This window comes from Falco rusticolus, chromosome 9 (assembly GCF_015220075.1).
Source record: "Falco rusticolus isolate bFalRus1 chromosome 9, bFalRus1.pri, whole genome shotgun sequence".
Classification (NCBI taxonomy): Eukaryota; Metazoa; Chordata; class Aves; order Falconiformes; family Falconidae; genus Falco; species Falco rusticolus.
In genome coordinates this window covers 29,589,962-29,617,659 of record NC_051195.1, presented here as the reverse complement: position 1 = coordinate 29,617,659, position 27,698 = coordinate 29,589,962, and the positions used below count along the sequence as shown (strand labels likewise).

General features: G+C 40.3%; 1 protein-coding gene across 5 annotated transcripts in view; it reads left to right on the top strand.

The window, feature by feature from the left end:
* The first annotated feature begins 3,305 nt into the window (after positions 1 to 3,305).
* BTRC (beta-transducin repeat containing E3 ubiquitin protein ligase) overlaps positions 3,306 to 27,698 on the top strand; it is a 124,019-nt gene continuing 99,626 nt past the window's right edge. For 3 of the 5 annotated variants that reach the window (XM_037399558.1, XM_037399556.1, XM_037399554.1), the window contains exons 1-2: positions 3,306 to 3,466; positions 19,697 to 19,765. In XM_037399558.1, the coding sequence (XP_037255455.1) occupies positions 3,419 to 3,466; positions 19,697 to 19,765 (117 nt within the window). In that variant the 5' untranslated portion in view covers positions 3,306 to 3,418. The remainder of the gene's footprint in view (positions 3,467 to 19,696; positions 19,766 to 27,698) is intronic. The other 2 variants (XM_037399557.1, XM_037399555.1) reach the window with 1 other exon arrangement.

The window sequence follows — 27,698 nt, the reverse complement described above, 5'->3', positions numbered from 1 at the left end:
ATTTAAAATCATTCTTTATTATTCAAAATATTGAAATTCAGGCAATAATGCCCAAAGGAACTGCACTGATTAAAGCTCCCTAATGTTTCATGGCCAAATCTTGCTGCTTCCACCAAGGGTCACTGGGACAAGAAGTGAAATCCCTCTGGAGCACAGACAGAGGTAGGGCTATACCTGCTGTAGATCGCTTAACCAAACAGTTACTTACTGACCCAATCAGCTTCACTTAAAGCAAAGCACCAGCTGTTCCTTACCCAATTAATGATTGCCACAGCAAATTAACATGGCGTTACACCAGGCATGGATGTGGTCCGCAGAGTCCAGAATGCACAGAGCAATATGCTATTGCAAAAATAATCACAGTAATATCTTTACTGTTAGGTAGCATCCTTCATCTGGAAGGATGGTGAGCTCCCTGTGCGCTATATGGCTTGCTTCATGCAACATGCTCTGCAGTGAGGGTGTGGAGGGCAGGAAAGGGGTATGTGATTGCTGTTTCAAGGGGAAAGTAAAGAGGAGCTGGTCAGGGCAGCTCTCCTGTGGCAGAGACAGCATCAACTACATGTTTGGCTCCTGCAATCCAAACAAATCATGATTTAATTGGTTGTAAATCTGCTGAACTCAGTGTGCCTTCCCTCTGCCTTATACACCACAGACCTCTCCAATGCCTCTCCTCCTGCTGTGTGATGTGACACTCCAATGGCACGGGACCATAGCAAGGATCTGGTGGGTGTCACAGCAAAGTGTGCTGGCAGTTCTCCTCCTCTGGGATGCAGTGGACATCTGTGTACATTGTACATTGGTACAAGCTGGTGAGTGTAGAGCTGGCCATCCCGCTGCAGCAAGCATCTTGTGGCCGGAAGAGACCATAAGGCTGAGCTGCAGATGCAGGCATCCAGGAGAGGTTCACATGGTTACCTCCATGCTCATGCTGCCAGGCCAAGTGCTGCCTCTCTGAGTCCTGTCTGTGCTGTGGTGGAAACTCTTGCCCTGCCCCTCTGCAGTTGTTCTGCATTGTGGGGTCCCAATGGCAGTATAGCAGAATAACTCAGCCATTCTCTTCCTCCACCAAGGTTAAGTCCAGCACCTAAACACTCATTAGCTTTTGCTCCACTTTGTTCATTCTTTTTATGACCCAGAGACGTTAATCCCCGGTAAAGTTACAGTCCAGACACATCAATCAGCCTAGAGGGCTTTGGGACAGTGGCGTCTAGTACTGAAGCATTACACTTTTCAATTTTCCTACAATTAGGGCAGCATCAGGTATTATTGACAAATAAACCATGCAATCAAGGCCTTGAGCCTGTCACGCTGCTAGGAAGAGGATCCATTTACATCCCAGCCAACTGCAGGATGCCCAGAGGGAAGAGACGCATGAAGAGCCATACCTCAAGTGCCAGTACCCCCTGGTTGCCTGCAGTACTGTTACAGGAGCCATCCCTTTGTAATTATAGGACTCCCTCATTATAATTACTGTTATTTATATAATTGTAGTAAGTGTTTTCAGTACTGTCAGCTGTCTGGAAAATGCCCAGCCCTATTACAGCCAAGCATTTCAGGCGTTTCAGTGCTACGAGTCTGGCCTTAAAGTATGATGACCAAGAGCATGGCTGGGCCAGTCCAAGGGTAGCAGGCCATGTCCTGGTGACCTGAAAGCTTTCTTTGGAAGATTTCTATGCTTTGGGATTGTAGAGGGATGACATAAGTTTATCCCTGCCTCCCTGTCTCAAGCTACTGCTCTGGGAGCATAGCTCATCCCATAGTGTCACACCCTCCATGGGCTGACATTCCGTGTCACCTCTGCTGGGTCATTGGCTGGAAGAGACACTCCTGGCACTGGGTCACAAGGCACCACCTGGGTCATCATATGTCTCTGCTGGGCATATTCTCTGCATTGCTTTCTCTCTGATTATCTTGTTTAGAAATCTGGAGGAGATGGGGCATTTAGGGAAAATGAGGGAAGGGGCTGGAGCACAGGAGAAGCTGGTTTCATACCTGTAACTTGAAGCTTCACTTTACAGGTCAAACACAGGAACAAAAAGAATGGGTTTAAGCTGCATGTTGGCAAGCAAGTGCTGATGTTTGTGTCTGGCTCCTTTGCATCTAAGCAGGAAGAAATTCAGGGTACCTTGCTTAAGATGCAGAGTCAAATATGTAAATGCAGCAAGGAAAAGAATCTGAGTGCTTCACTGGATGACAAACTGCATGGGAATCAGTGTTGTGTTTGCTATGGAGAAAAGAAAAACTTACTGGGGTCTTATAATTAGCACTAAAGATGCAGGAGGTAACTCTTCTCTGTTGCTCCATGTGAGGTGGCTTCAGCTTTTGGGCACACTGTGAAAAATGTAGGAAAACTGGAGAGAGATTATACAATTTAACAAACCCAAGAGGATTAGAAGCGATGGCTGCCAAAGAGCGAGCTGGTCTGATCTGGTGTGCAACAGAGAAGATTAAAGAGGGATGGGGTGTTGGAGCAGGGTGATGTGGTAAATACCCTCCAGTCTGTGCAACTGCTATTAAGGGAAGCCTGGTCAATTTGTTTTTGTTGGCTGCTTGGTACAGCAAAGAGAACTTGGCCCGATTTTCACACAAATTGATTTAGAAACGTTATTAGAGGAAAGGCAGAGTGTAAGGGCACTGAAGCACCATGGAAGGCTGTTTATGTGACAGAACTGAGCAAATATCCCTTAAGAATTGTGTAAGTCTCCTTGATCCATCCCAGCGATGCAGGTTTCCTCGCCTCGTACCCCCTGCTGAGGAGCAGTGATGGCCCCTTTGGCCTGGCGTTCCCTCTGGACCAAAGGCTCCAGGTAACGTGGGGTACACCACCGAACGGCATCGACTTTACATGGCGTGCCGCTAACAAATGACTTCAAAACCGACCGTGTGCAAGCACGGTGTGCAGCTGGCACAGGACCCGGTGCAGCCAGGCCGTGGCGGGCGGCGTGGGCCTCGGGCGAAGCGCCCCGCCCGGGGAACCTGCCGCCGCTGCCACCCGTGAGGTGCCGTGCCTCGAGAGGCGGCCTCACACCGCGCCGGGGCAGCTCGGGGCGGCAAACAGCCCCTGCGGAGGGGGGCGCCCGCCGACCCTGCCCGCCGGTCGCACCGTCACCGCCCGCAGCACTACAGCTCCCGCCCGCCCCTCTCCCGCGCACGGCGCGTGCGCTCGCCCGCTCCCGGCGTGCCCCGGGCCCCAAGGCCTCCTGGGCCTCGTAGTCGCGGCGGCGGCAGCGGGCCCTCGCCGGCAGCGCGGCCGGGGACTCCATTTCCCGCGGGCCTGCGGGCGGCGCATGCGCGGTGCGGGCAGCGGGGCGAGGAGGGGGACGCGGGGCAGCGCAGGTTCCTGTCTGCGCTGGCTGCGGCCTGGCACTGAGAGGAGGGGCGGCCGCGGCCCCGGCCCCGGCCCCGGCGCAGGACTATGGACCCGGCCGAGGCCGTGCTGCAGGAGAAGGCCCTCAAGTTCATGGTGAGGGGCCGCGGCGGTTGGTGGCGGGGATGGGCACCTGTGCGTGTGTCTGTGCGTGTGTCTGTATGTGTCTGTGTGTGTGTGTGGAGGGGCAGCCGGGGGGAGGGGCGAGGGGTGAGGAGGGGCGGAGGAGGAGGAGGAGGGAGATGGGGCTGGGGGCGAGGGGCGGGGGGACCCAGGGGGAGGCCGGGCCCCTGAGGTGCGCTGGGCGGGCGGGGGAGGGTGCTGAGCAGGGCGCCAGAGGCGCCGTGGGGTGCGGGGAGGGGGCTGCATACAGGGAGCGGGACCCTCACATCCCTGGAAAAGTGTCGGGGGGGGGGGGGGGGGGCGGGCAGGTAGGGGGTAGGGGGCTGCAGGTGTCACCTGGGAGCAGAAGTTAAACTCGAGTGTGGCAGGAGCTGGCAGAGGGGCCCACTGGCACCGGGAGGGGTTGCGTGTGCAATTCCTGGGATTTTCTCTTTATTTATATGCCTTAGACTATCGTTCTGTACTGCATACCATCTCTCTGCAGTTTTATTTCGTTTTTCCTTCCATTCTGCCGTGAAAGCTGTAAATATTGACACTTAAATCTTTCACCTGCTGCTGCAGCAGCACATCACTGATAGTGAACGTGAGGAGCACTTCCACTGTTAGAGGTGTGCAGGTTGGCCTTTGGCGTGGAAAATGGCCCTGGGGATACTTGCATCCAAGATGCTCTTCAAAAGTGGGCAGTTTACTTAGGTTTGAGGCGTGATGCACTTAAACTGTAGTTTCTTTCTCTCTTTCTTCATTTGTTGATATTTCTAAGTGTTTTGGCCAGAAACATAAGATTTAGAAATGAAAACAAACTGTTGCCAACTGAATTGAATGTAAATATTGGGTGCCCAAAACTGTTCTTTCCCTAAGGATATAATTTAAATGACTGGCAATGCTTGCTAAAAGTTTGTTTTGGATTAGTGCTTACAGTGGTACAGAATTACATCTAAGCTCATCAAGAAGAAGCAATTCTATTAAACCTCCAGAACATATGCCCAAAATGAAATTGAGGAAACGCTAGTTGCAAATTTTAATTTTTAATGGAGGTTTGAAACACTTGTTTGGCTTCTGTTTTTTAATCTTGTAGGACTTGTTCCTCTTGAGGCTTTTTGACCCTTTTGCTAGTAGTCTCCAAGTTTGTCAGATTTATAGAGTCTCAGCTCAGTGAAGTGGGAAAATGCTATGGATACCTAAATAGGCAGGGTAGCAATTAGTAATCATAAACTCTTTGGTGTGTGATTGGCCAGTGCGGTGTCCCAGATCCTGTTGCACTTGTGTTTGGCCAAGCTTGGTAATTACAACCTGCCTCTGGATAGTGAGTTTCATATCCTGCAAAGTTTCTGCTGAAACACTTTTGTCTTCTGACAAACAGCATTGTGAACATGCTACGCTGACTTCTCATATGCTGCTTTTTTTGCCCCCTGTGCTAAGATTCCCATCCAATGGGTTAGTCCAGACGTTTGAGATCTTCAATGAGGTTGGGCCTGGGACCTGAGGGAATCCCTGTCCATCTCGCAGCTGGCTGTGTTCTACTTGAACAATAAAGCTCCCTGACACTAGGGAGAGACCTAAGCATGAGAGAGCTGCTCTCACAGGAGATGGATCTGTCAAGAGCACCAGATAAAGGGAGGCATTATCAAGGTCAGGCTGCACTGAGAACTAAAAGCTAAACCAAGTTCCTCAATGTTTTATTAAAATGCCTCTTGTATGCAAAATCCTTTTCAAAAATGCAGTGGAAAGACGTGGCTTCCCTCTGTCCGCTCTGAACTCTTTAGGGTATTTTTGCTCACAGGTTGAGAGGGGAGTGAGAAAAACTTTTGTTTAACACATCTCAGGCTTTTGCTTTAGCTCATGTCTGTCTATAACATGGCTCTTACTTTAATTATGCTGATGAGGTAAAGTTTTTATCAGATTTGGTGGGGTCTTTTGGTGTTTGTGAAGGTGTGGCACAGGTAGGTTGTTTTGATACCTGAGGTATCAGTTGCAAGTATCAGCTTGGCTCTGCTAGGAAGCATCTTGTTGTTTCTACCTTTTAGCATTCAGAAAGTGCTTAGGTACTGCAGTAATGGCACTGGTACAATTATCTACATGGAAGTAGTAGATCAGCTCGTGCATCCTCTCAACTAATGCTGAATCATTCATAGTGTATTATGTTGTTCATCTGAGTGTGTGATGTGCTTCATTCCTTATTAAGTGGCTCACAGTTTGGGTTGAGGTGGGCTCTGCTATTAATTATTGATTTTCCCTGAGAGGTTCCTGAGTGTCATAATAGGTAAATACTCAAATATCTTTTGGAGGCATGAGACCTATTATCTCTCTAGCTTTTGATAGTTTTGGTTTTGATATGGGTTTGTGATAGGTTTCATTTAATGTGGAAAAGCAGCCCTGTTGGTGGTAGTATTTTTGTGCTTCTCTAGAAAATCATGCTTTTTCCACTTAAAAATGTCAGTATCTAGTTTTTGGCATTGACTTTGAGCAGCTGTCTTGAGTCACAAGGTATCAGGCAAGATGGACAAGGAGATTTGGTTTTTATTTTAATGTCTAATAGAAAATCATCATGTGAAGACTTCATCCAAAGCTAATACTACGAATTATTTTGCTTTAAAGTATCTATATTGATGCTTTGAAAGACAAACTGGATTCTGTTTGTTTTTCCTGTGTGCTCATGTCTGTGCAACTTTTTGATGGGAGTAAAAGAAGGCCGCTGTCTTACTGACTGGTATTGGCTTGATTACTTGCCAATAAAACATAAAATAAAATAAATAAATAAATAAAAGTATTACATTTAGCTAGTATCTGCTATGAGTTTCCTAGTTATCTGTGGTCAGCTACGGTATGTATAACCCGGTACTTTAAGTAATTTATTTAACTTCATTTGCCTACTCAATTTACCTCTACATTTTAAGAAGGCCTGATTTCTGATATTTAATTGCTATGTATTAGCATTATGCAGTACCAAGCAACTGCTTACCAGGGAAGACTGTTTTTGCTGGTGAGTGAGTGTTTTCTATTGTGTATTCCACATGTCATCCTTCGGAGTTTCTTTGTGAATGAAAGCCAGTTTACAGATTTAAAATATGGTCTTGTAAATGACATAGTCCAGTGTTCTGCAGTCACACCAAGGGTTTTACCAGAGTGGAATCTGTCTCAGTTCACGTCAGCCCCTTTTCATGCTTCTACAGTACTACAGATAAAACTACGCTCTTCATGAAGCATAGTGTGCAAGAGACTGATGCATAAGCTAAAAGGAGAGGTGAATGTGCCCATTAGCTTAAAAAAAACCACCACCACAAAACCCACTCCCAAAACCTTTTGCTTTAGAGAACTCTGGTTTTATGCCTTCAAGAATATGGGATTTCTGTTGTCATAACCATTTACAGAAGTACTAGAATTGAGGTGCTCAATAAGTAACTTTCATATTTGAATAAAGTGTTTAAAACTGTAGATACAGTATTTAAAGTATGAGTGCGATAGGCTCAACTGAGACTTTGATTAAATGTCATATAAACTACATATGCCTGCATAGAATAGTAGATATTTTTTCAAAGTAGCTTCAAATGGTTCTGTTAAGTATACGAATGTTCTGATGATTATCTTTTTAATTAAAATGAGAAATCTTTGTTTAAAGTGGCATTCTTTTTTACGGCCTGTTACAGTCTCTGTAACAATCATTTCTTAAGTCTGAACGTTTTTAATTCCAGGAATCCATTTATATAAAACTATGTTTAGACTTAATTAAGGAACGATTCTTACAAAGCTTGTAAATAGCCAGGAAAAAAGGGACAGAAAATAAAACTGACATTCACACTTAACAGAATGATTGTTACAAGGTATGTAATATGCTATAAAAATACAATAAAGCCCTTTTTATAAGAGTTCATATTTTTTGTTCCTCATTTTGAAAGGTATTTAAGAAAAATATCAAAGCTCTGTGAAGCAACATCTGTTTTCTTGAATGGACTAGTGACAACTTCAGTTGTGTTTAATTAGCAGTGCTTGGAGCTGTACCTGACCAGTTTGGGATCCTGTCTAGCATGGTTTGGGAGGCAATAGCTTGGTAGTTAATGAAGTTTTACTTTCTCAGTTTTTCTGAATGAATCAATTTGTAGTACTTAATTTCCTGGCTTGTGAATAGGAAGATGTTGATACTAGCGTTTCTCATGAGTGTGTTTTTTCCATGTCATCTCCAAATTATCATTTATCCTTTTCTTTCTGGGTGCCATGATTCTAGTAGGTCCTAATGGCCTTCCAGATTCATAGCAGAAACAAAACCTTCTGATTGTCTTTTAAGACAACCATCTGTGGATGTTTTTGGGGTTTTTTTCTTTGTTTCTGTGAGAGAAAACCCTGAAGTTCCTTAATTTTTATATTCTCATGTTTGTAGGAGCTTCCATATAACTGGTAGGTAATATAGTAAGGAATAGTCAGTGTAATTTGAAGCTGAATGGTAATAGACTTGCAATCTTTTCTTTTCCCCACCGCCTTCTCTGTGTGTGTAACAGATGGACAAAGGCTTATACTTTAAAAGAGGTTCTGTTTGCAGTGAACCTGTATGATTTATGGTGTCAGTAGGACTGGGATTTTTGAGACCTAGGACTTGTTAGCTATTGTTCTCAAAGCAGATTTTCAGAATCTTACAGTCTTCCTAATAACATATCTGTGTTGTGGTCATTGTGGCAGAGAATCTTGGGTATCCAAAGCAAGGGTGGCATGAAAGCAATGCTAACAATTTTGTAAAGTGGCTGGGATACCAGCGAGTTGCCTCCTAAATGCGGGGTTCCAAATCCTGCTTGAACATTAAACAAATGCTTAGTAATTTTTTCCAATAGGACTGAAATAACATCCTCTTAGTTTCAGGATTTGTTGGGACTACTATTTTGTAAAGAAAATGTTGATTTATTTTCTTCTATCCCAAACTTTGTGCTGTAGCTTTTTCTGCACTTGGTGCAGGCCTTTGGTACTTCAGTAACTTCACCCTTACTTCTCTGGTAATGTTTCATTTCAGCCACTTTGCTCCATTAAATATATGCAATTAGAAAAGCAAATGGCAAATTTGCTATCGCATCACTGAAGTATTTAGTTTCATAGACTTAAAAAGCAGAATTTGTTGCACTGTGCTCTCCGCACTGTAATATATACCATAAACATCAGAGAGAATAGGCTGACCTTAATATTTGCTTTCCAGACTAAATCGCCGCCTTGCAGCAGTTATTTCCCACTGAATAAAAAGTTTAATTTCACGCCCTGATTAGTGCTAGTATGTGCAGGTGGATATTTATTTTATGCAGCTAAACTAATCTGCCTTGGCAAATTATTTGCCAGTCAGCAGAGCTATAATTCCTCATGAGTATTTGGTACTAAATTATCATTCTCATTAGTGAGATAAAGCAGACTGTTCTAACCACAAAGTTTGGTTAGGCAAAGGGTTTTCTAAATAATCCTTGGAAGATACAAGACATGCACAGTGGCCTCAACATTCTCAATATTCTGTAGTGGATTGTGATACAGAAAGAGCTAATGAAGATTTCAGAGGAAGAAAACAAAATTATTCTGTAGATGTGTATTATCTCTAGAGGTAAGGTAGGAATGTACAGTGTTCAGAGAATGCCTCTTTTAAGAGGTACCTAATGAAGAAAAAATGAAATGGTGTTCTTTGGAGTATTTCCAATTGGCCAACCAAGCTCTGATCTCTGGGCAGTAAATGAGATAAAAATACGAAGTTACATTGTTGTCTTGTTTATTTTCAATGTTAGCAGCTACTGAGGTAGTGGAAAGAATGACTTGAGACTAGAAGTTAAGTGGCAGAGGAAAGTTCGTGGTCTGGGCTCGTTCAAAATTCACTTCCTGCTCTAAAAACAATTGAAGTGGGGATCAGAAGGTATTTCCTGATGTACAAATGTTGACTGGATACACTTGTCAAGTGAATATGTTCATCCACTGGTTTGTTTTCTTTGGGTTTTACTGTGCTGGTAGTTTTTGTATCATAAAATTTGTTAATGAAAAATACTTGTTTTCTATGACAAGGAGAGTCATTTCATTCCATACCTGGAAATTATGAATTTTTATTAAGAATTGAGTGGAGGGATTCCACTGATTTTTTTTTTTTTTTTCCTTTATAGATACATTTCTTGTCATACTCATTTTCTCAGTGATTGCTGCAGCAGTATTTAGGGTATAAATGATCAGATCACATGTAAGACCAGCAAAATCAGCAAGCCTAGCAGCTTGATTTTGTTGTATAAAAAAATTTCATGTTAAATTCAACAATGCAGGTGAAATAAGCTGTTTTTTCACATCCTTGTTTGCTTACATTGTGCTGTCTCTAGCCTCCATGTGAGCTGGTGAGATTTGTGTAATATTTAACCATTCTCAGTGGCAAACTTAACTAGTGTTTCTAATACTCAGTATTTTCTTCAGCCTTCCTCATTTCCTCCTTCCTACAATTCAGGAGATGCTCAACAAGGCGTATTATTATATATATTTTAAGTGATTTTGCACAGAAGGGCTGAATGCAGTGTGTGTGTGGCTGTGGAAACTGAAAATGAGTTGTAGCCTCGCAGAGTCTGTTGGCTGCAGCTAAATAGTAAGTGATCAAAACACAGTTAATAAGCAATCAAACATGAAGCTGTTTTCTTGACAGGATGCTGATTAGTGTTGCGAAAAAGTTCTTGCTCCTACAGAAACTGTTGAAAATAAACATCTTAGGAGTTGCATTAAATGTCCTGCTTATTAAACAACAATGTTTCTAATGTCTCTTTATTTGAGGTCTTGAGGAACTCTGGTGTTGGATAAATATTACACCTGCTTTGCAGGAAGAGAAAGCTGAAGCTCAGAAATTTGCCTGGGGTCATGGACTGGGTACTTTTTGGTCTGGGGTTGTCTGGTACACTGATAATAGAAGAACAGGTTTCTTTTTACTCTCTTCTATTAGCTAACCTTTTGCTTCTGACCATGTTTTGGTTAATTTTACAATTGGCTAGCCACCTGTTAAGATAACACATTTTATCATTAAACAAAATTAATTTTAAAAATGGCTTGAAACTGTCTTATTTTAATGGGATCTGAATATTCTTATTTTTAATCTGCCTCATGAGGCTTGTCTTTCTTCTGGGAAGTACATTGTTACATCATTAAAATATCATCCCCTACTGAGAGAGAAATCGGTCCCATTCACTAAATGGCGGTGCTGAAACAATGACAAGTATTTCTAAAAACTGCATTAAAATTCATTTTTTCTTTTTCATCTGCAAGTTTGGTGGTTCCATTAACCAATGGGTGCTCAGACAGCTATTAGCTGTGATGGCAGAAGGTTTGAGAAGCAGCAATGAAGACTTTCACTTTTAAATTCTTTCACTTACTAAAGTGATTGCTTGGAAACAAATGATTGATCATAATTTTGCGCTCTCTAGCTGCTTCTAGTCTTCGTCTGTCTTAAGAACTGAGAAATATCTGATTTAATTTTCCCTCCCCCCACTGCTGAAATGGGGTCTGTGCATCATCATGATGAGAGCAGCAGGAAGGAGAGAATGAGGGAGAATGGGAAAGCTTGGCAAGGGGTCTTGGCAGTTGTCTTGAGGGAAGGACAGAAGTGTTTGCAGTCTGTGAGCAGGAGCCATGCAACTTCTGGGCAGAATCCACCGGAGTAACCAGTTTGGACTAGCAGAAGCAAAGAGCCTTAGTGCTGGTTTAATTTCCTTCATCCCATGATAAGAAGGGAAAAGTTGCAGGGACTTACTATGATCGAATTAAGAAGTTTGTAAGTGCAGTCGTATGTTAGCTGAACAGTAATAATTGTACTTCCAGCTATAGTCTAGATGGCCCATCTTTAGAAGCACCTGGAGCAAAATAGATCTGAAGAAGATTGTAGAAAGGGAGAGATACCAGCCAGCGAAGAACTCTGGTGTCATTTTTCCATAAGCTGGCTTTGTGCCTACATGTGGATTCTCCCAGTTTGTTTTGAGGAGTCCTCTCTTGATGTTTCCAGCTAAGGACACAGTTATTCTTGCAGATTGTAAGGTATTATTTCAAATATAGGAGGATGGAGGACAAAGGTGATGGCTGTCTTTGCTCGGATACAAAGCAGGGCTAGACTGTAGTCTGACTAGAAAAGAGAATCATAACATTTCCAGGCTTGCCCATACAGCAACCAAAACAGTCTCTAGTTGTTTCGGAGAAGAATAGTCTAGCATGGAAGTCCATCATGCAATATAGTCACTCTCCCTCTCTACACACATCGTTTGTAATTTATTGTGAGTGATGCAGAATGGAGCAGTGTTTATGTGGGAGTTGCTTTTAGTTTATGGATATTTGGCCTCAAATTCTGTCTGTTAGGAAGATACTGGCAATTCTCCAGAAGGGTTGTTCATTGGGTCTGCTCAATGCCCTTCTGTTTTATATGCCAAACTCTCAATGGGATTGAAAAATGCAGCCAGCTGTCATTCATCTGGAAATTGGAACAATGGAAAGTGGGTGTAGTCTCAAGAAACGATGGATCAATCTTGTTTTAGAGGATAGGTCTTGGAAGCATCTCAGCAGTTTTCTGATGAAAGCCAAACAACATTAACATCCTCTTCAAATGTGACGGAAGGTGTTTTCTGTTTCTAATACATTCAAAAGAACAAAACTCTACATTCCCTGTTTATTTTCTTTTTGTAACTTTTTTCATATTTTTTTCTTCTTTTGACTGGGATGACTCCAGTGAAGTGTGTTGCTCTTGTACTTTGTCACAGCTGTTGTTTCCAAGCAACCATAGATGTCCTGAAAGTTTTGTTGTGTTGCTTTTTTTTGTTTTTTAAACTGGCAAGAAGATGTATATTTGTATCTCACTGACGTTAAAATAAGACTTTATGCAGAGGCAGAACAATACAGGGCCCATCAGTGAGAGAAAAAATCTCTGCACAGGATTGGAACAGGTCTTGTGGAGCAAAGGTTCAAGTCTGGTATTGGCCGACGGTGTACTCTCTAGTCCCCTTTGCAAGCTACTCAAAGCAGTTCTTGAGTGGAATTTTCTTTGCTATGCCGTTGTGGAACTATTCAAAATGTGACTACTTTGAAAGCTAGAATCCTCATTCTTGTTTTCCAGCTTAACTTCATTCATGGCTAATTCATTCTCATCTGTTCTTGTGCCAATATTGTCCTTGAGCTGAAACAGCTCTTCTTGCTCCCCTGTGTTCATTTGCATGTATTTGTGGAAAATAATCACATCCTCCTCTGAGCTGGATCTGGTCAAGCTAAACCAGCATTATTTTTTTTTCTTTGTGTCATAAGACATTTCCTATAACTTTTGATCATCTTAGCATACCTCTTTAAACAGCTGTAGGATTTGGCTAATCTCTCTGGAACATGAATGACCAGATCTAGACAGAATGTTTCAGGAAAAGTTTTACTGGTTCCTTGTATAAAAGAAGTAATCCTGATTTCGCTCTTCTGGGAATTTTTCACTTTATACAGTGTCCTATAGTAGTATTTGCCATCTTCATGGCTGTATTCTATTGGTGAACCATCATTATCTAATGAGTAACATATCCCGGAGCATTTTCCCCTCTTCTCAGTTACTGAGTCCCTAGTTTATGATGGAAGTAATGTTACTTTTTAATTTGTGTACATCTTGTGTTGGTTCTGTTACCCAGATCTTCAAGATGCTGTGTCCTGTGTATTTGTGATGTCTCTTAACTTTGTCTTCAGCCAATTTCATTAGCACGTTGGCAATTCCAGGTTTTTTTAGCCATTAGTGAGAATATTTTATCATTAATTTCAAGATTAATAATGAATTTCAACAAGGATCAATCTCTGTACAGCTTGATGATTCCTTTTTCAGAATAACCTGTGATCCTCTACCCTTTTTAGTTTCTTATCCTCCTTACACTCTGGTATTAATCCTAATCCTCTCCATTTTAACTAGTAACTTCCTACATGACATCTTTCAAATGCTTAACTACTTCTAATTTGTCTGGACTTCAGTGATCTTCTTAAAGAAGAAGATTGGGTTAGTCTAGCACTAATTCTAATTTGTTCTAAATTGGGAGTAGATTTACTTGCGTCTCCCATGGTGATTGCTTCATTTTGGCAATAGTTACCGGTACGCAGTCTCAGTAGATTATCTTTCTTGGGAGGCAGGACATACTGTTTGTCTGTTTGTGTTTTGGTGTTTTAGCTTTTTAAGGGTTGGTCAGTCACTTCTGCAACATTTTAGACTTGTTCTGGTTAGTCGTCTTATAGATAGTTGTTCTGCATGGGGATGCTACCGGAGGCTGCCCATTAGGTGTCTTCAGCTACTTCTGTTGCCCCGGTTCATTCTTGTATCCCAGTCCTACAAGACAACAGGCTTCTTTGTGTTTTAAGGAGGAGTTTCCTCTGGTTAAGCCAAGCAAAGGAACATTTACATCTTGTGCCAGTCCCAAAGAGTTGAGAACTGTCGTAGAGCTGAGCTTGGTACAGGGCGTTTAGATCAGGAAGGGAGATTTAACATATTCCTCTTACAAATCTGTCAGCTTCATTTGTGAACTGCAGATTTCCTTCCAGGATAGCTGGGCACAGACCTGTAACCTGTCTCTTCTGCATGCCTTTTTTGTCCACTACCTAAAATTCAGCAGGGGCAATCAGAAAAGTGAAAGTTAGTCCTGTATGTTCCTCTGCTGATTATGGAGATCATAGTTTTCCAGACTTCTTGATTTTGTTCACCTTGGCTGTATTTTTTCTTCAAGTATAGAAAATTCTCTACCTGATGATCTAAATCTCAGTAAAAAAAAATCAGAATCCAGGTGAGCTTTCTGACTTTTCCATGGACTTAAAAAAAGAAACGTTTTATTGATCTGGAGACAAGCTTCCAGCTTTTGTTTTATACATAACACTTGCACTGTGAATGCCAGTGTTCTTGTTGGATGCTTACCTGGCACAAGTTCAGATGGTAGAGGGAGAGAGAAATGTAGCTTCTCTTCACCACAGAGCTTGCAGTCTTGAAGGAGGCTGAATATAGGACTTGAATTTCAGACTTAAAATCAGCCATGCTTTTACTTATGGGCATGAAGAGGATCTCTTTACATTGCTATATAGAAAGCGTGTTTGCAGAACTTGCTGTTACTTTGTCCAAAGATTAATGGAGTGCTGTCACAGGTTTCCATTTGGGTTTGAATACTGTAGTTTAGTACTCTTGTGAGCCCTTAAGAAGCTATCCAGGTGTTTCATGTTACACAGGTAGTTTTCCTGGTATCTGCTGCTGTTGAAGGATGTAAAAACTTGTATCTTTTTATCTGTCAAGGAATATAAATAGACATTCTCCAGCCTGAGTTGGTTTAGAGCTGATCTCTGTTGACACACTCTGAACAGATTCACTAAGAACTGGGGTAGCCATGTTCACCGTGTGTGGTGAACTCATTAAGTTTGCAGACAGTCGGAGCCTACTGTTTGACGGTGCTGTGTCCTTCTGATGGAGTTTGTATCAAACTGAGATCCGAGTCACCTGACAGTGTTTGTTTGTTCCTTCTACAAAATATCACAAAGGGCACACTTAAATATTGGCAGCTTACTGTTTTAGAATCAGAGATACCATGGTTTTCTCTAGTAATAATGAATGATTTTGAAATCCTGTCTTTGGTTTTGTTGAGAGTCCACAGATCTAAGTGTGCCGTATTTTGAATACTGCTTTGGGCAGTGGAGTAAGGTATCTGTTTGGGCCGTGAAGTTGTGTATTTTGTAGTAGGAATTCAATTTATTGCTGTAATGCATACAAACTCTTTAACGAGTTCTAGGCCACAGGGGATATTTTCTTTTGCTGTGAAGTCATCTCAACTGGACAATCTTCAGTGCAACTGGCCATGCCCTCTCACGTCAGTGACTGACAGATTTAATTCTGTCTTTGTAGCCGAGTGCCTGTTAGTTAATGGAGTCGTGAATATTGTTACTCAGAGGCAACCTTCAGAGTATTAAAATGCATTATTCCTGTTCGTCACTTGATATTTATCAAACAGGGTGTTATATCTAATGAATGCAATGTTATCGTCAAATAAATACTGTGTGTAGATCATAACTTAAAAGGAATGAAAATATAAGTAGCTTCACTGTTGCTTTGCAGTGACAGAGAGAGATGGGTTTAGCTTGCCTGTTTAAATCGTATGTGATGGAAACAGAGAGTGAATGTCCTCTCTGAGGGAAAAGGAAGCATTATGGGTTATATGATCAGATTCATAAGATCCTTAGTACATATATATTTCATAGAGGTCTCCCCCCCCTTTTTTTTTCCTACATGGAAGTAGATGAAATGGAGAAGCAGCAGTACTGCCTTGCAAGTACTGTAGTAGATTTCCTTTTATAGTTATCATTCTTAACTTATTTATCTTTTCTTATGGAAGTGAAGATGCAGATATTTAAGAACCCTTCTTGCACAAAAAAGCCCAATTTCCGCTCAGTACTTAATTAGCACTTGTTTATGACACGGCATCTGATTTGATTTTCAAAACAAATTGCACAGTAAAGAGGCTGATATTTAAACTGTATAGTAACCACAGCTCCAGCTGTGACTCAAATATTGTAAGCCTTCAGGGGTTGTGTTTAGGCTTAGAAAATAGGAACTCAGGCCTGTAATTAAATGTCCTCTAAAAATCAGCCTTTGTAGGAAAGGGAAGAGGGTACCACTGAATTTTAAATTACTGACTTGTTCTCAGAAATCATTCTGTTGTTCTGGGCCTTGCTAGGGACTGCAGAAATCAAATGGATAAAAAATGGAAGAGTAGATTACTAAAGGAAACAAAGTCAGGAGTTGCAGAAAAAAAGATGAGCAAAGCAAGCTATTCAGGCTCACAGGTTTATAGGCAATTGCAATATATATAATAATTTTAGTATGTGGGTAGTATATAGATGACAAGTTCTGTGGCCACCAAAAAGACTAAAGAGAAAGTAGGCATTCATTTCACACAGAGTAAAATTGCATTTCAGAATAGTAAGTTGCTGATGGTTGTGGAATAAACCATCTGCAGTGGTGGAAGGCTCATTTTTAAAGTCAGTCATCAATAATAAATGTGAATGTCTTGGAAAAGAAAGTACAAATTAGTCACTCACCTAGATAAAAATGTGAAATATTCACAAAATAGCATGATAGAAATTAGCAGTTAGAGTGCTTCCAGAGTCACTTTTTGAGGAAACCAAACTCTGTTGTGGCTACTGAATTAGAAAATAAAATTACCCTAGCAGCCTGACTTCTAGTCATGGTAAATGCTGCGGGAGATGCTAAGAGAAAATACTGTGCTTATGAATGATATTGAACCATGAGCATAAACGGCGTGTGCTCATGAAGATACAAAAATGAGTGCATCTTGCTGGGCAATTAATTGTATTGTTGATAGAATTGCCTTGAATAGATCATAATTGTGGAAGATTTTAGTGTTGATTGATAAAATAGTACAGTTTTCGAACAAGGCAGTTCTGTGTCCCACATCTTTTAAAGGCTGGGGGAAAAGGGGCAATTTTATTTTATTTTTTAAACTCTCAAGCATATATGGGTTCCTCTTCTGTCATTCTGTAGTTGTCTGCTCTTATTTGGATACTGAAGTTGAGAATGTTTAAATCAGATATACTTATTTAAGTGCCTGTCTGGCTGAAGAATGCATTCCTAGGGGCCATTCACAATGTGCCTAGGAGAACCACAGAGCTTCAGAATTTAGGAGATCAGTTGTAAATGTTTAGCCAGTGGTGATTCTGTGAGATTGTAATTAAATTACGCTTTTCGATCAGTGTTTGTATTTCATGTGAATAGGGGCTGGTGCAAATATCCCACTTTAATGGCATAATCAAAAGTATGTGGGTAGTGACATACCTCATACCGGTATAATTTGCTTCTATATAGTTTATTTTCCTCTTAGATGAGGGTAGTAGGTTCATCAAATATAAAGGAGATGTACAAAGATTTTGCAAGTACAGCGTTGAGGGATGAGTGATGGGTCTTAGTTTCTCCTATTTGTATATTTAACTTGTCAGCCTTAAGAAATAGAATTTACAGTAGCTGCTAATCTGCTGAAAGTCCTGATTACTTTTATTGCTATTACTCGAGCAACTTTGTGTTGAAATCACAAAGAACTTGTGTTGGTAAGAGTTATTAAATAGAAATACAGTGTTATCTTTGATATTGGAGACACTTCTGCATGAGAGTAATCCTGTTGATGGCAATAGATCTGTTAATACATATCTGCAGGACCAGGGTCTCCAAATTAAATGGCTTAAATTCAAACTATTCTGGACCGATGGGCTTTACCGATGTTAAGGAGCCTGTCAGTCCTAAGAGAAAGCTTGAATGTTATCCTTGAATTTGTAGGTTAGGTGACAAACAAAGAAATGAAGTAATTTTTCACAATGTGGTGTGTGAACCTAGGTAAATTAAAGACCAGTATTTGGGGGGGCTCTACTTCTGTCACTGTGGTTTCAAAAGATCATTATTTTTGCTTGTTCATAAAGGCTTTCCCCGCCCCTGCATTGGCAGGTATACTGTGCTGTGCTACTTTGAAAAAGCAACTGTAGCACTTGAGCCGGAAGTAAAATGTGTGTTTCTGTAGTGTTCTTGCTAGATACATAGCACTTCATATAGTTTCTTCCATTTTCAAAGCATGTAGAAATGTCAGCAGTTCCTCTCAGCAAACCTGTGAGGTGGGTTAAATGAGTGTTGTCCTCATTTTACAGTGGTAGAGAGACTAACCACCCATGAAGTTAGTGCTGAAGTAAGGATTAGAGTCTAAGAGCATGATGCTTCTAGCTGTGTGAGAAGTCCCCTAAAACATAGTTTGTTAATGTATTAAGCATTGCAAGTCCAAACTCAGCAGGTGATTGCAGTAACCAGATATACTTGACTTTAATTAATCAGCACAATGGTGGTTATTAAATTTCATGTTTAACTGAGATTACTGGCTAGGACACAAGGGCGTAATCTTACTGCTGCTTTGCAGGAGGATTTAAACTTAAACTGGAAAGAAGCAAAAATAACTAATGTTCAATGTATATTGTAAAATCCTGTATGTGTACTTCTCTTTAAAGACAAGATTTTAGTTTGTTCTTGTTTTGATTTCAAATTCCAAGGCTGGACTACCTCCCCACGATAGATGTGGAGGTCTGGCATTCAGTGGTGAAACATTTTTCCTCTCCAACCAATTGTATTTTTAGCGTTGCAAGTACCAAGATGGACACAGTTTGTACAAACCAAACATTTTGTTGACACAAGAACAAGTGGGAATAAACTCACCTTGAATAGAGCCATTTTGAAAATTAGAAAGATTTTTCCAGCCTTCCAGAAGTAGCAGTAGGGGCACTTATCTACTAGTTTGGAAGGGAAGTACAGTGAATTAAGAAAGGGATTGTGAAGTAGTTTCTAGGAGCAAGAAAGATCTCTGGACTTGGTGTCTGCAAATGTCCAGTCTCGTCCTGTTGCTTAGATGTGATTTTGGTTTCTGAGTATCTTCTTTTTTTGGGAAGAGGGGGGAGTACAATTGGATCCACTTGATTGTGAAAATACCGTCAAACTGCAAATATATCGTGACAGGCAATGTTTCATTTCTTTGTTACGTTCTTTTTTCTAGCTGTAAGTTATGCTATATGTTTTGTGCTTCCAGAACAATTGGATGTCTTGCTCTTTCCTTAACCTGATAAATCATGAAAACAATAAATGAGGAGAATGTTATATTTGTTTTACCAGTTTGAGGCATAATTTATGGCTGTGTGTGCATATAGTTTCCTGTTACCCCTGTATTAAGGCTGCACCTCTTTGGGGATTTTCCTTAATTTTTTCGTGTTGTCCAATGTCTGGTCTGACCATGTTGAGGATGGTGGCAGTAAAAATACTCTCATAGCTTGACCACTGTTGTTTTGACACCATTTAGCTTTATGTAGTGGCAAAAGCATTAATGACCATTAGTCTTTGCTACTGCACCCACCACAGAGGCTGTGCTTATCCAAGTGCGTTTGTGTGGAAATTTTAAAGAAAAACCTATTTTTATATATATGTATATACAATGAGAAATGTGAAATGGTGGAAATTGTAAAAATGGTGGTGGCTGTATTAGAGAAGTGTTCTTGAAGCAGCTGATACCAGAGGAGTAAACAAGAACTAATGTGGGGACTAAACCTTCATATGTGGCTTAAAAAAAAATCTGCATCGTTTAAAATGCTCCAGAACTTAGATCTAGGTTAGCTAGGTCCCAGTGTAAAAGGAGGTCTCTCTTTATGTCTATTCTCTCCTAGCCCCGAATACACATGCCAAAAGATGGATTCCAACTTATATCTTCTGGATACCAAGCATGGCTAAAGCAGGTTGGACTGTATTATTGTTATTCATCTCATGTGAGGGACCGTGTTGGATACCTGTGCTTGTCTCATTAGTGAAGTACATAAATGAGGGTGTAATGAAGTTATGGTGCCATGTTAGCTGATACCCCTCATAGCCATCACTGTTTTGTGTTTATGCATGCTGTGTTTGTATAACATTATCTCACCAGTCTTATGAATGTGCACTTCCTGTAAATAAAAGTTCAAAATGCAGTCATCTGAAAGTGAAAAGGGTCAGAGTCTGAAAACAAATCGGCAACAACAGCTCGAATTACAGAATTAAAATGGGCCTTAAAACACAAAGCTGCATGGTGGTGGTGCTGGTAATAATGGGGAGGCCACTGGGTTAAAACTCAAGAGAATTGCATCTAGCGTCTAATTCAGATCTGCCTGGGTGAAACAAGTATGGACACTTACATCACATAACAATTGTGCAGTTTGACACAATCTGACACTATGGGGACTCCCCACTTGGAAGTGGCTTAGTGCTATATTACTCTGGCTATTATTAAAGGCCAGGCTTTAGATGTCTCAGCAGTCTGCCTCTAGCAATTGCTGTCAGCTTTTCACTTTTGTGAGTGAAAAATCCCCTTTCAGAAAAAATAGCTTAATTTACAAATTGCCTGTACAAACCCCTTCTCTCATGAAGATACACATCTGATGAATCCTGCATCCTTGAGAATACGTAGCTTAAAGTTGCTGTTTTTGTAGAAAGCCAAAATGATTGTGGTGTTATGGCAACGAAAACTGAAAATATGAAAACAGCACGGATAAGCTGCATCCTGTTGTCGTGGCAACTGGAGTTATGAAATGACGAAATGGGGTGGTGAAGGGTTCTATAGTACTGTGACCCCAACAGAAACAAAGAGCAAAGTCACTTGAACGGAGTGGGAGAGAGTGAAAAACTACAGCTGCGAAACCCCTTAAAACACAAGAGTTTTCATTGCAGGTGCTAACAGGATGGCATTGATTCTCTCCAGTCTTGTCTCAGTATCTTACAAGTAGTAAGTAACTTATTTGTGCAAGTTGCTTACAGCTGTCAACTTACATTGACTTCTGTGAAACTGAGAAGAGCTTGAACACCTGTGAAGAGATGGGCATTGAGTCCTGTATTAATTTGCAAACCATTTCTTTGGGTGAGTGATGTGTTGCAAAGGTGAAGCGTACTTTGGATTTCTCTCAGAGAGACCATTTCTCTCTCTCCGCTCCCCCCTGCCCCAAGTCCACACTAGTGAAGGTCAGCTGGGACATTGAAGCTGATGTTTTCTTGATTTAAACTTTGCTGAGCTGGAGGCAAGGTGTCTCAGAGGAATCTCAACTCTGCAATTATCGTCTCACAGAGCTCAAGTTTGTTGACCTATGGGGCATGGCATCAGTTTCTGTTACTTATGTGGTAGGTCGGGAGGACAATAGGAAGAGGATTGTGTGGCTGTTCTGTTTTTCTTTTACTTCCGAGGCAAACAGCATTTGTTCTTGTTGTGTTATATTACCAGTGCTCTGATGCAGGTGGGATATGTGCTTTTTTGATTCTGAAAATACTGGGAGGAGAAAAAAAAATAACCTCAAAATGCTTAGTTATTCCAAGGAGACTTTCATACTAGGCAACCTCAAATAATAGAAAACCTTACTTTTTAAAAAATATTTTTCTGTATGGCTGCTTTCTTTTTGATTGTAGGTTTTCTGTTATTGGTTCTGAAGCCTTTATTTTAAATCCTCTTACTCCTCCTTGATCCAAGGAAAAGTTATAAACCTGAGCTTGTCATCAGCAGATGCTGTCATGGAGAGAGCTTTGCTATTCCAATTTAAGTGCTGTGATTTCACTATAGGAAGTATCTGGGTAAGGGGGCTGATACAAAGGGTGGAAACTTTTGGTCAAGAGTACTCATGAGAAGCAGAGAGGTTAATTTTTTTTTGAGGTGAGACCAGTTTGGTGTGGGATACATACCCAAGGTCTTACTTCTAGATTCTTCAAAACTGTATATTGGAAAGAAAGCCACCTTTGATGTATTTAAAAGCAGTAATCATGTATGCATCCAGATGGAATGGTGGCTGTGCATCAGGTTTATCCTCCTGGTGTCTGTTTTTAACAGGGTCCTAACATAATGATTTTTTATTATTATTTCCCCCCCCCGTCAGCATAGCTGAGTATTGATCTGCAGCCAGACTTACACAGAATGTGAGAAGAATCCCAGTAACACATTGTATTAATGTGAGCTAAAAGCAGGTTATATTACAGATGAGCTGGAGGAAGATGGAGTTCTGCAAGACTGGACACATACTATAAATAACAATAAAACTGACAATTTTATCTAAAAATTGTGCTGGCTGGATTTGCGTATTTTCAGCCTACTTAAACTGGGGATAATAGTTGAACACTACCTGAGCATGGGTCGCCCACACTGATGTCATTACCCTCTGCCCTTTAATGGCAGGTTTTTATATTTAATGTTGCTGTGCTGCAGTGGAGAGCTGTATTGTGTCCCATGTGGGCTGGAGGAAATACAATACCAATGGCCAGGAATGCATGTTGCTTTAAGAATAGCATTTTAAGTAACTTGCAAAGCTGTCTTCAGCTGTTTCCTGTGAGTTTGTCTTTTACAAAAAGGCAAACACCTACAGGTAATTTATTCAGCCTCGATCTTCATTCAAGCCTTTCTTTGAACGGCAGAGTTGTGCTGCTAGCAGTCTGTAACATCTCATCACCTAGATGTTGACCCTTTGAAGACAAGCTGCAATTGACTTCTAAGGGGAGGAAGGGGGGAATGTTTCTGTATAAATATGATCAATAGGCATGACATTCCAATTCCTATATTATATTGACGTTTTCTATGATTTAAGCCGAACGGAAATTGGGCAAATTAAGCTCTTAATTAGCTGAAACACTTACAAAACATTATTCTGATTACATAAACGGGGAAATTAGAAGTATCATTTTAAGTGGTTTGTGAAACATGGTAATTCAAAGTTAAAGCTAATTCCTCCCCTTTGCATACCATTGTGAGCAAGTATGCATCACATAGGGTATGTAATATAATGTACTCATCTGAGTCTTTCTGCCTCCCACTGTCTTTTGGAGTAGAATTTTTAGAGCAAAGTTATAAACCTGTAAATGTGTTTTATGCTGGAAATTCTTGGTGCTACCTTAACTAGATTGGTACCAGCAAAGGCCAGTATAATCAAAACAAGGCACTTCAGATATTAATGGTCTGCACTTCAGTCAAGTCAGCTGGAAAAAGAGTGTAAAAACCAGGACTGTGGTGATAACAGGATTCTCCCACTAGAATTGCACTTCCTAGGAGAAAAATGCAATGATTCTGGAAATACTCTGGTTTTCTAATTTTGTCATTTAGCATCTCCTCCTTAACTTCTAAAACATATATTCTATTTTCAGTGGATACATATGCTTTTAAAAATTTAGATACTAATTCCTTGGGTGGAAAGTAGAAATAAACTTTCTTTCTGCAGTTCATTATTAATACTTGACACTCTTATAGTTGCTTGAGAATGCAAAGTGCTATGCAGACATATTAGTTATCCTTGAAACACTTTTGTGTGGTAGGTGCATAACATAACAATAATCCTGAGAGATTTTATGGAAATAAATAAAACTAGAGATGAGGGAAAATCTAATGAAACCTCCATTTCATCTCTCCGCTAATACAGGTTTGTTCTCTGCAGTTTGTGTGATGAAAATCTGGACCAAAGTTGTAGAAGTGTCCCAAGCTGAGGAGGTTTCAACCCATATCTTGGAGTAGGGTTGGGCATTTTTTAAAGCCTCATAGCTGTTCAGGCTCAGTGATGGTTAAGCAGTTGGTATATTACTCTTTTTGCTTTTTCTCAGAAAGATGATTCGCTATTCTCTTCTTATTGGCTCCCTGTTGTTTCAGTTTTTGCTGTTTATATGTCAGAGCTTCATAATTAAGGCCACATGCAGTCTCTGACACCTCTCTTAGGCAGGGTAGTTCAGTTGTCCTTGCTCTGCAGATGTGGAGCTGAAATGCGGTGCTACTCTGCCCAAATTCATGCAGAATGCTTGTGTCAAAGGATTGGATTTAAGTTTTATGGCATGGTAAGATTTTAAATTGCTTGGAATTGCTGTGAAGTTGGGCTTTGGACATGATGAAGGTTAATAGCAACTGTGTTTTCTTGCTTACGAAAGAGCCTAATGCTCTTGCTCTTATAAGGTCTCTATTTTAAGCCTTCAGATAGTTTCATGCTTTAGACCTTGGTGAGATTGCTTTTGTAAGTTTGGGTAGGGCTTGCTTTTAACAACACTATCTTTGGTGTTTCTTAAAGCAGCACACACATGTCTCTGCATGTTACACTTCTTAAAGAAGGCTATGGCATCTGAATCTTAAAGCTCTGCAAGTGCACAGGTTTAGATTTATCAGCTTCATGGATTAAAGAGCTGTAATTATGAGAACATTAGTATTGTCTAGTTCAGATACGATCTATACAAAATCCCTCAAGCACTTGGCAACCGAGGATCTTGTACACCTTATGGATGGGAAGTTGGCACCTTTCTGGGGTGTGTGATTTCTGTTGATCTGGAATCCTGGGGGTTGAACTCCAGTTACTACTCTTTGGGGAAAACATTTCCTCACAAACATTTACCTAAAAGGTGTGATTTGATTCTCCTGGACCCCACTCAGGTAAGAAATTATTTGGATAATCTGAATATGTAACCCCTTTTCTATGTCCCTTGGTTTTGATATTGAAGAGTAGTTGGTGGAGTCTCTTGTAAAAAGTTACTGTAAGCTAGGAAGTTACCAGATTAGAGAAGAGTTTGCATAATTTGTATGTTAAGGAAAATTTACTGACCAATTACATGAAAAGTGGGAGGCTGAAGGAAAAGGAATGATTTACAGCAGTTTGAGCTGCATGTGCACAGTAAAGCTTGCAGAATGTAGTAACTCCCTGAGCCATAGGCTGAAGGGAAAAACTGCTGCACTGAAGTCTGTGATCTGTACCAGTGTAAGAAGTCCGGTATTTCCTATGTTTGGAATCTAGGAAGTATGTTACAATTGAACCCTGGTAGCATGTTTCAGCCTCTGATTTGTGAAACCTAATTGTTCTGAAGATGGATCCTACAGTCATCCCAGGAACATATTCTCAGCTTTCCCTAAGTGAGATAGATATTGGGGTGCTTGATTTGCAGTTTGTGAAAATGCTTCAAGAGTCTTTAATAAGATAGCTCTATTACTTTTATTGCAAAAGAAGAGCACAAGCCACTTTTAATAGTCTTCCATACATGCTTGGGGCAATGCAACCAAAATGTCTGAATGCAGTAGAAGCTGAGAAATTGTGAAAAGCACTGGTTATGACAGCAGCTGCATGTTGCCCTTCACAATTCTGGTGCGCGATGTGCCAGCTAGAAGAGCTGGCAGTTTGTGGGCTAGTTGAACCCTGGGAGTTCATCCTTCTCATGGTAGCACTCCAAGGAGTATTGTAGTTGCCTCTTTATTTTATGAATTCCTTTTCTTACCGTGGAAGGACTTTAAAGAAAAAGACTACCAGTGACAAAAGAAGAATTATCCTGTTTAAAGTGCAGGGAATGGTGGTCGGGGCTGTAAGGTGTAAATTTTAACTGTATGAATTTTGGCCATTGTTTTTGGCTTAATTAAGACTTACAGGTTTTAACATTTTTCTTATTTTCAAATGAAAACAGGCAAAAAAACTTTTGAAGAAAGTCATAAAAGTATTAATTTGCTCTGAGCCATGCTAGTCTCTTTGGTAAGTTCATAATTAGGCAGGATTTTTTTTTTTTTTAAAATGGCTATTCTTGTCTCTCAGGTATATAACTGCTCCATAACTGGTAAATCTGTATTCATATGTTAGGGATTTTAAAGGCGTATTATTTACACAATTCACTGGAATGGCTCCTTGGAAAGCTGGGTGGCTCTCTCATGTAATTATGTATTTAGTATGCCTTGTATCCACTGTTGGGATAGGGGGGAAGAGAAAAGAAAAAACAAAGCCCCACCAAAAAAACCTACTAATATTAAAACAAACAACAAAAAATTTCATTCCATTTTTGCAGGGTTTTTTGAAGCCATATCATATACCTTTTTCTCAGATAAAAAGCCTATATGATCAAGTGCTACCCAAGCTAAAAAACGAAGTATGTATGGCAGGGTTTTTTAATTGTGAAAGTACACAAGATGCACTAGGAATTTATTTTCTTTTTTTTTCTACCTATATCATGTATATTTAATCAAAGAGAACACCTCTCTGAACTGTAGAGGGAAAAATAAGAGATACCTTTTCATTTTTATATATATATGTGAGAGGTCAAAAGGATGAAAAGTGTACCAAAGAAAGGAACCAAAACCACTTTTTAGCCAGGAGTAAATTTCTGGAATTGTTATTAAGTTTCATGATACCAACATTTGTAATGTAAATAGCAGCTGCCTTATCTGATATGTTTCATACAATGTATTCCATGCTGTGGTGACAGGAATAGTGCACATTGGACACAATGTGGAAGCGATGTGTGTGATATTTTTGGCATGGGCTTAGTTAAATATGTGGCCAAAAGCGGATCTGAGTGGGATTGAAAAGTATTGGGGTTTGTTCTCCCATTTATTGTGTTATCTGATAAAAATAATTGTGAATATTAAGAATTCTAGTAACATCTGAGTGTGTGTTTAATAAAACATTATGAAGGATTAAAATGTGAACATCCCATATTCACTTTCTAAAGTGATGAAAAGAGGAGGTGGGGAAAGATCTGTCTCCTCATATCGAGCTTAGGTCTGGTGTGTTTAGTTCTAACACTCTTCAGAGCATCCTTTACGTTTTATCTGCTCCAGTTTGGGTAGTAGAATTTCTAGCATTTTTTTCCCCTCTTCTGTTGTTTGTAATAACTACGACTTGTGTTTCTGTTTTGCTTTGTACAATCTTAGCCAGTTCCCTGGCTTATGATCAACTGGACCAACCAGAAGAAGTCCCATTTCTCTCAGCTTTTAAACTCTTCAGCTCGTCAACATGTATCATGTATTCATTAAGGAGCATAAATAGAATGTTGGGTGAACAGGATCTTAATTCCCATGTCCCAAGAGAATAAGAATTGTTATTGGTTTATCTTTAGAGTTCAACTGCATAATGCAGTGGACACTGTACTAAAAGGGATGTAAATCTGAACTAGGAAAGCTTTGAAATAGTATTATGTATGGTTGACCAAAAATCAGCCCTTGGAAAAAAATGTGGTTTCCTTCTTGGCTTTGCCACTAACTTGTGAAGATGTGCAAAAATAAGTCAGGTTGCCTGTAAATCAAAGGTGTTCTAGGCACAGGGGTTATCATAAAGTTGAGGGGAGGGTTCAGACAGGGATAATAGGTTATTATACTTTATCATGTTAAAATGCACCACAATTAAAGACAGTTGTTCTGTACTACTGTCTAATTAATTTCTCTGAAGTGTTTGTAAAGAAAATGTCCTTAGACAATTGTTTGGGGTTTTTTTTGTTGTTGTTCTTGTTCTACAGTGAGTTCAGTACAGTGTGCTTGAGTTTTCATACCTGTGGACTATAGCTGTAAATTGTAGTAGTTCAAAAAGTTTTGGTTTTTTTCACCATGTAGAGCCCACTTAATTTTACAGGACAAGGTGATATATTTCTGACCTGTAACACAATTTACTAAAACTGTGTTAGTTACCCTTAGTATATTGTATTTGCTGAAGGACTAGAAGAGAACAAATTTGATAAAAACAATCCAACACCACCCCCCCACCCCCCCCAACAGTCTGAAATGGTAATGTATAATCTAGTAATGCAATAGCAAATAAAGTAAATAACCAATATTTAGTACTGGCAAAAATTTAGTCATTGAGTGTGTATTGAGATTTGTCTTTAGGACATCAGGTAATTGGAAGAGAGGGTAGGCTATTAGAGGCAGAACATCTGATGTAGTCAAAAATG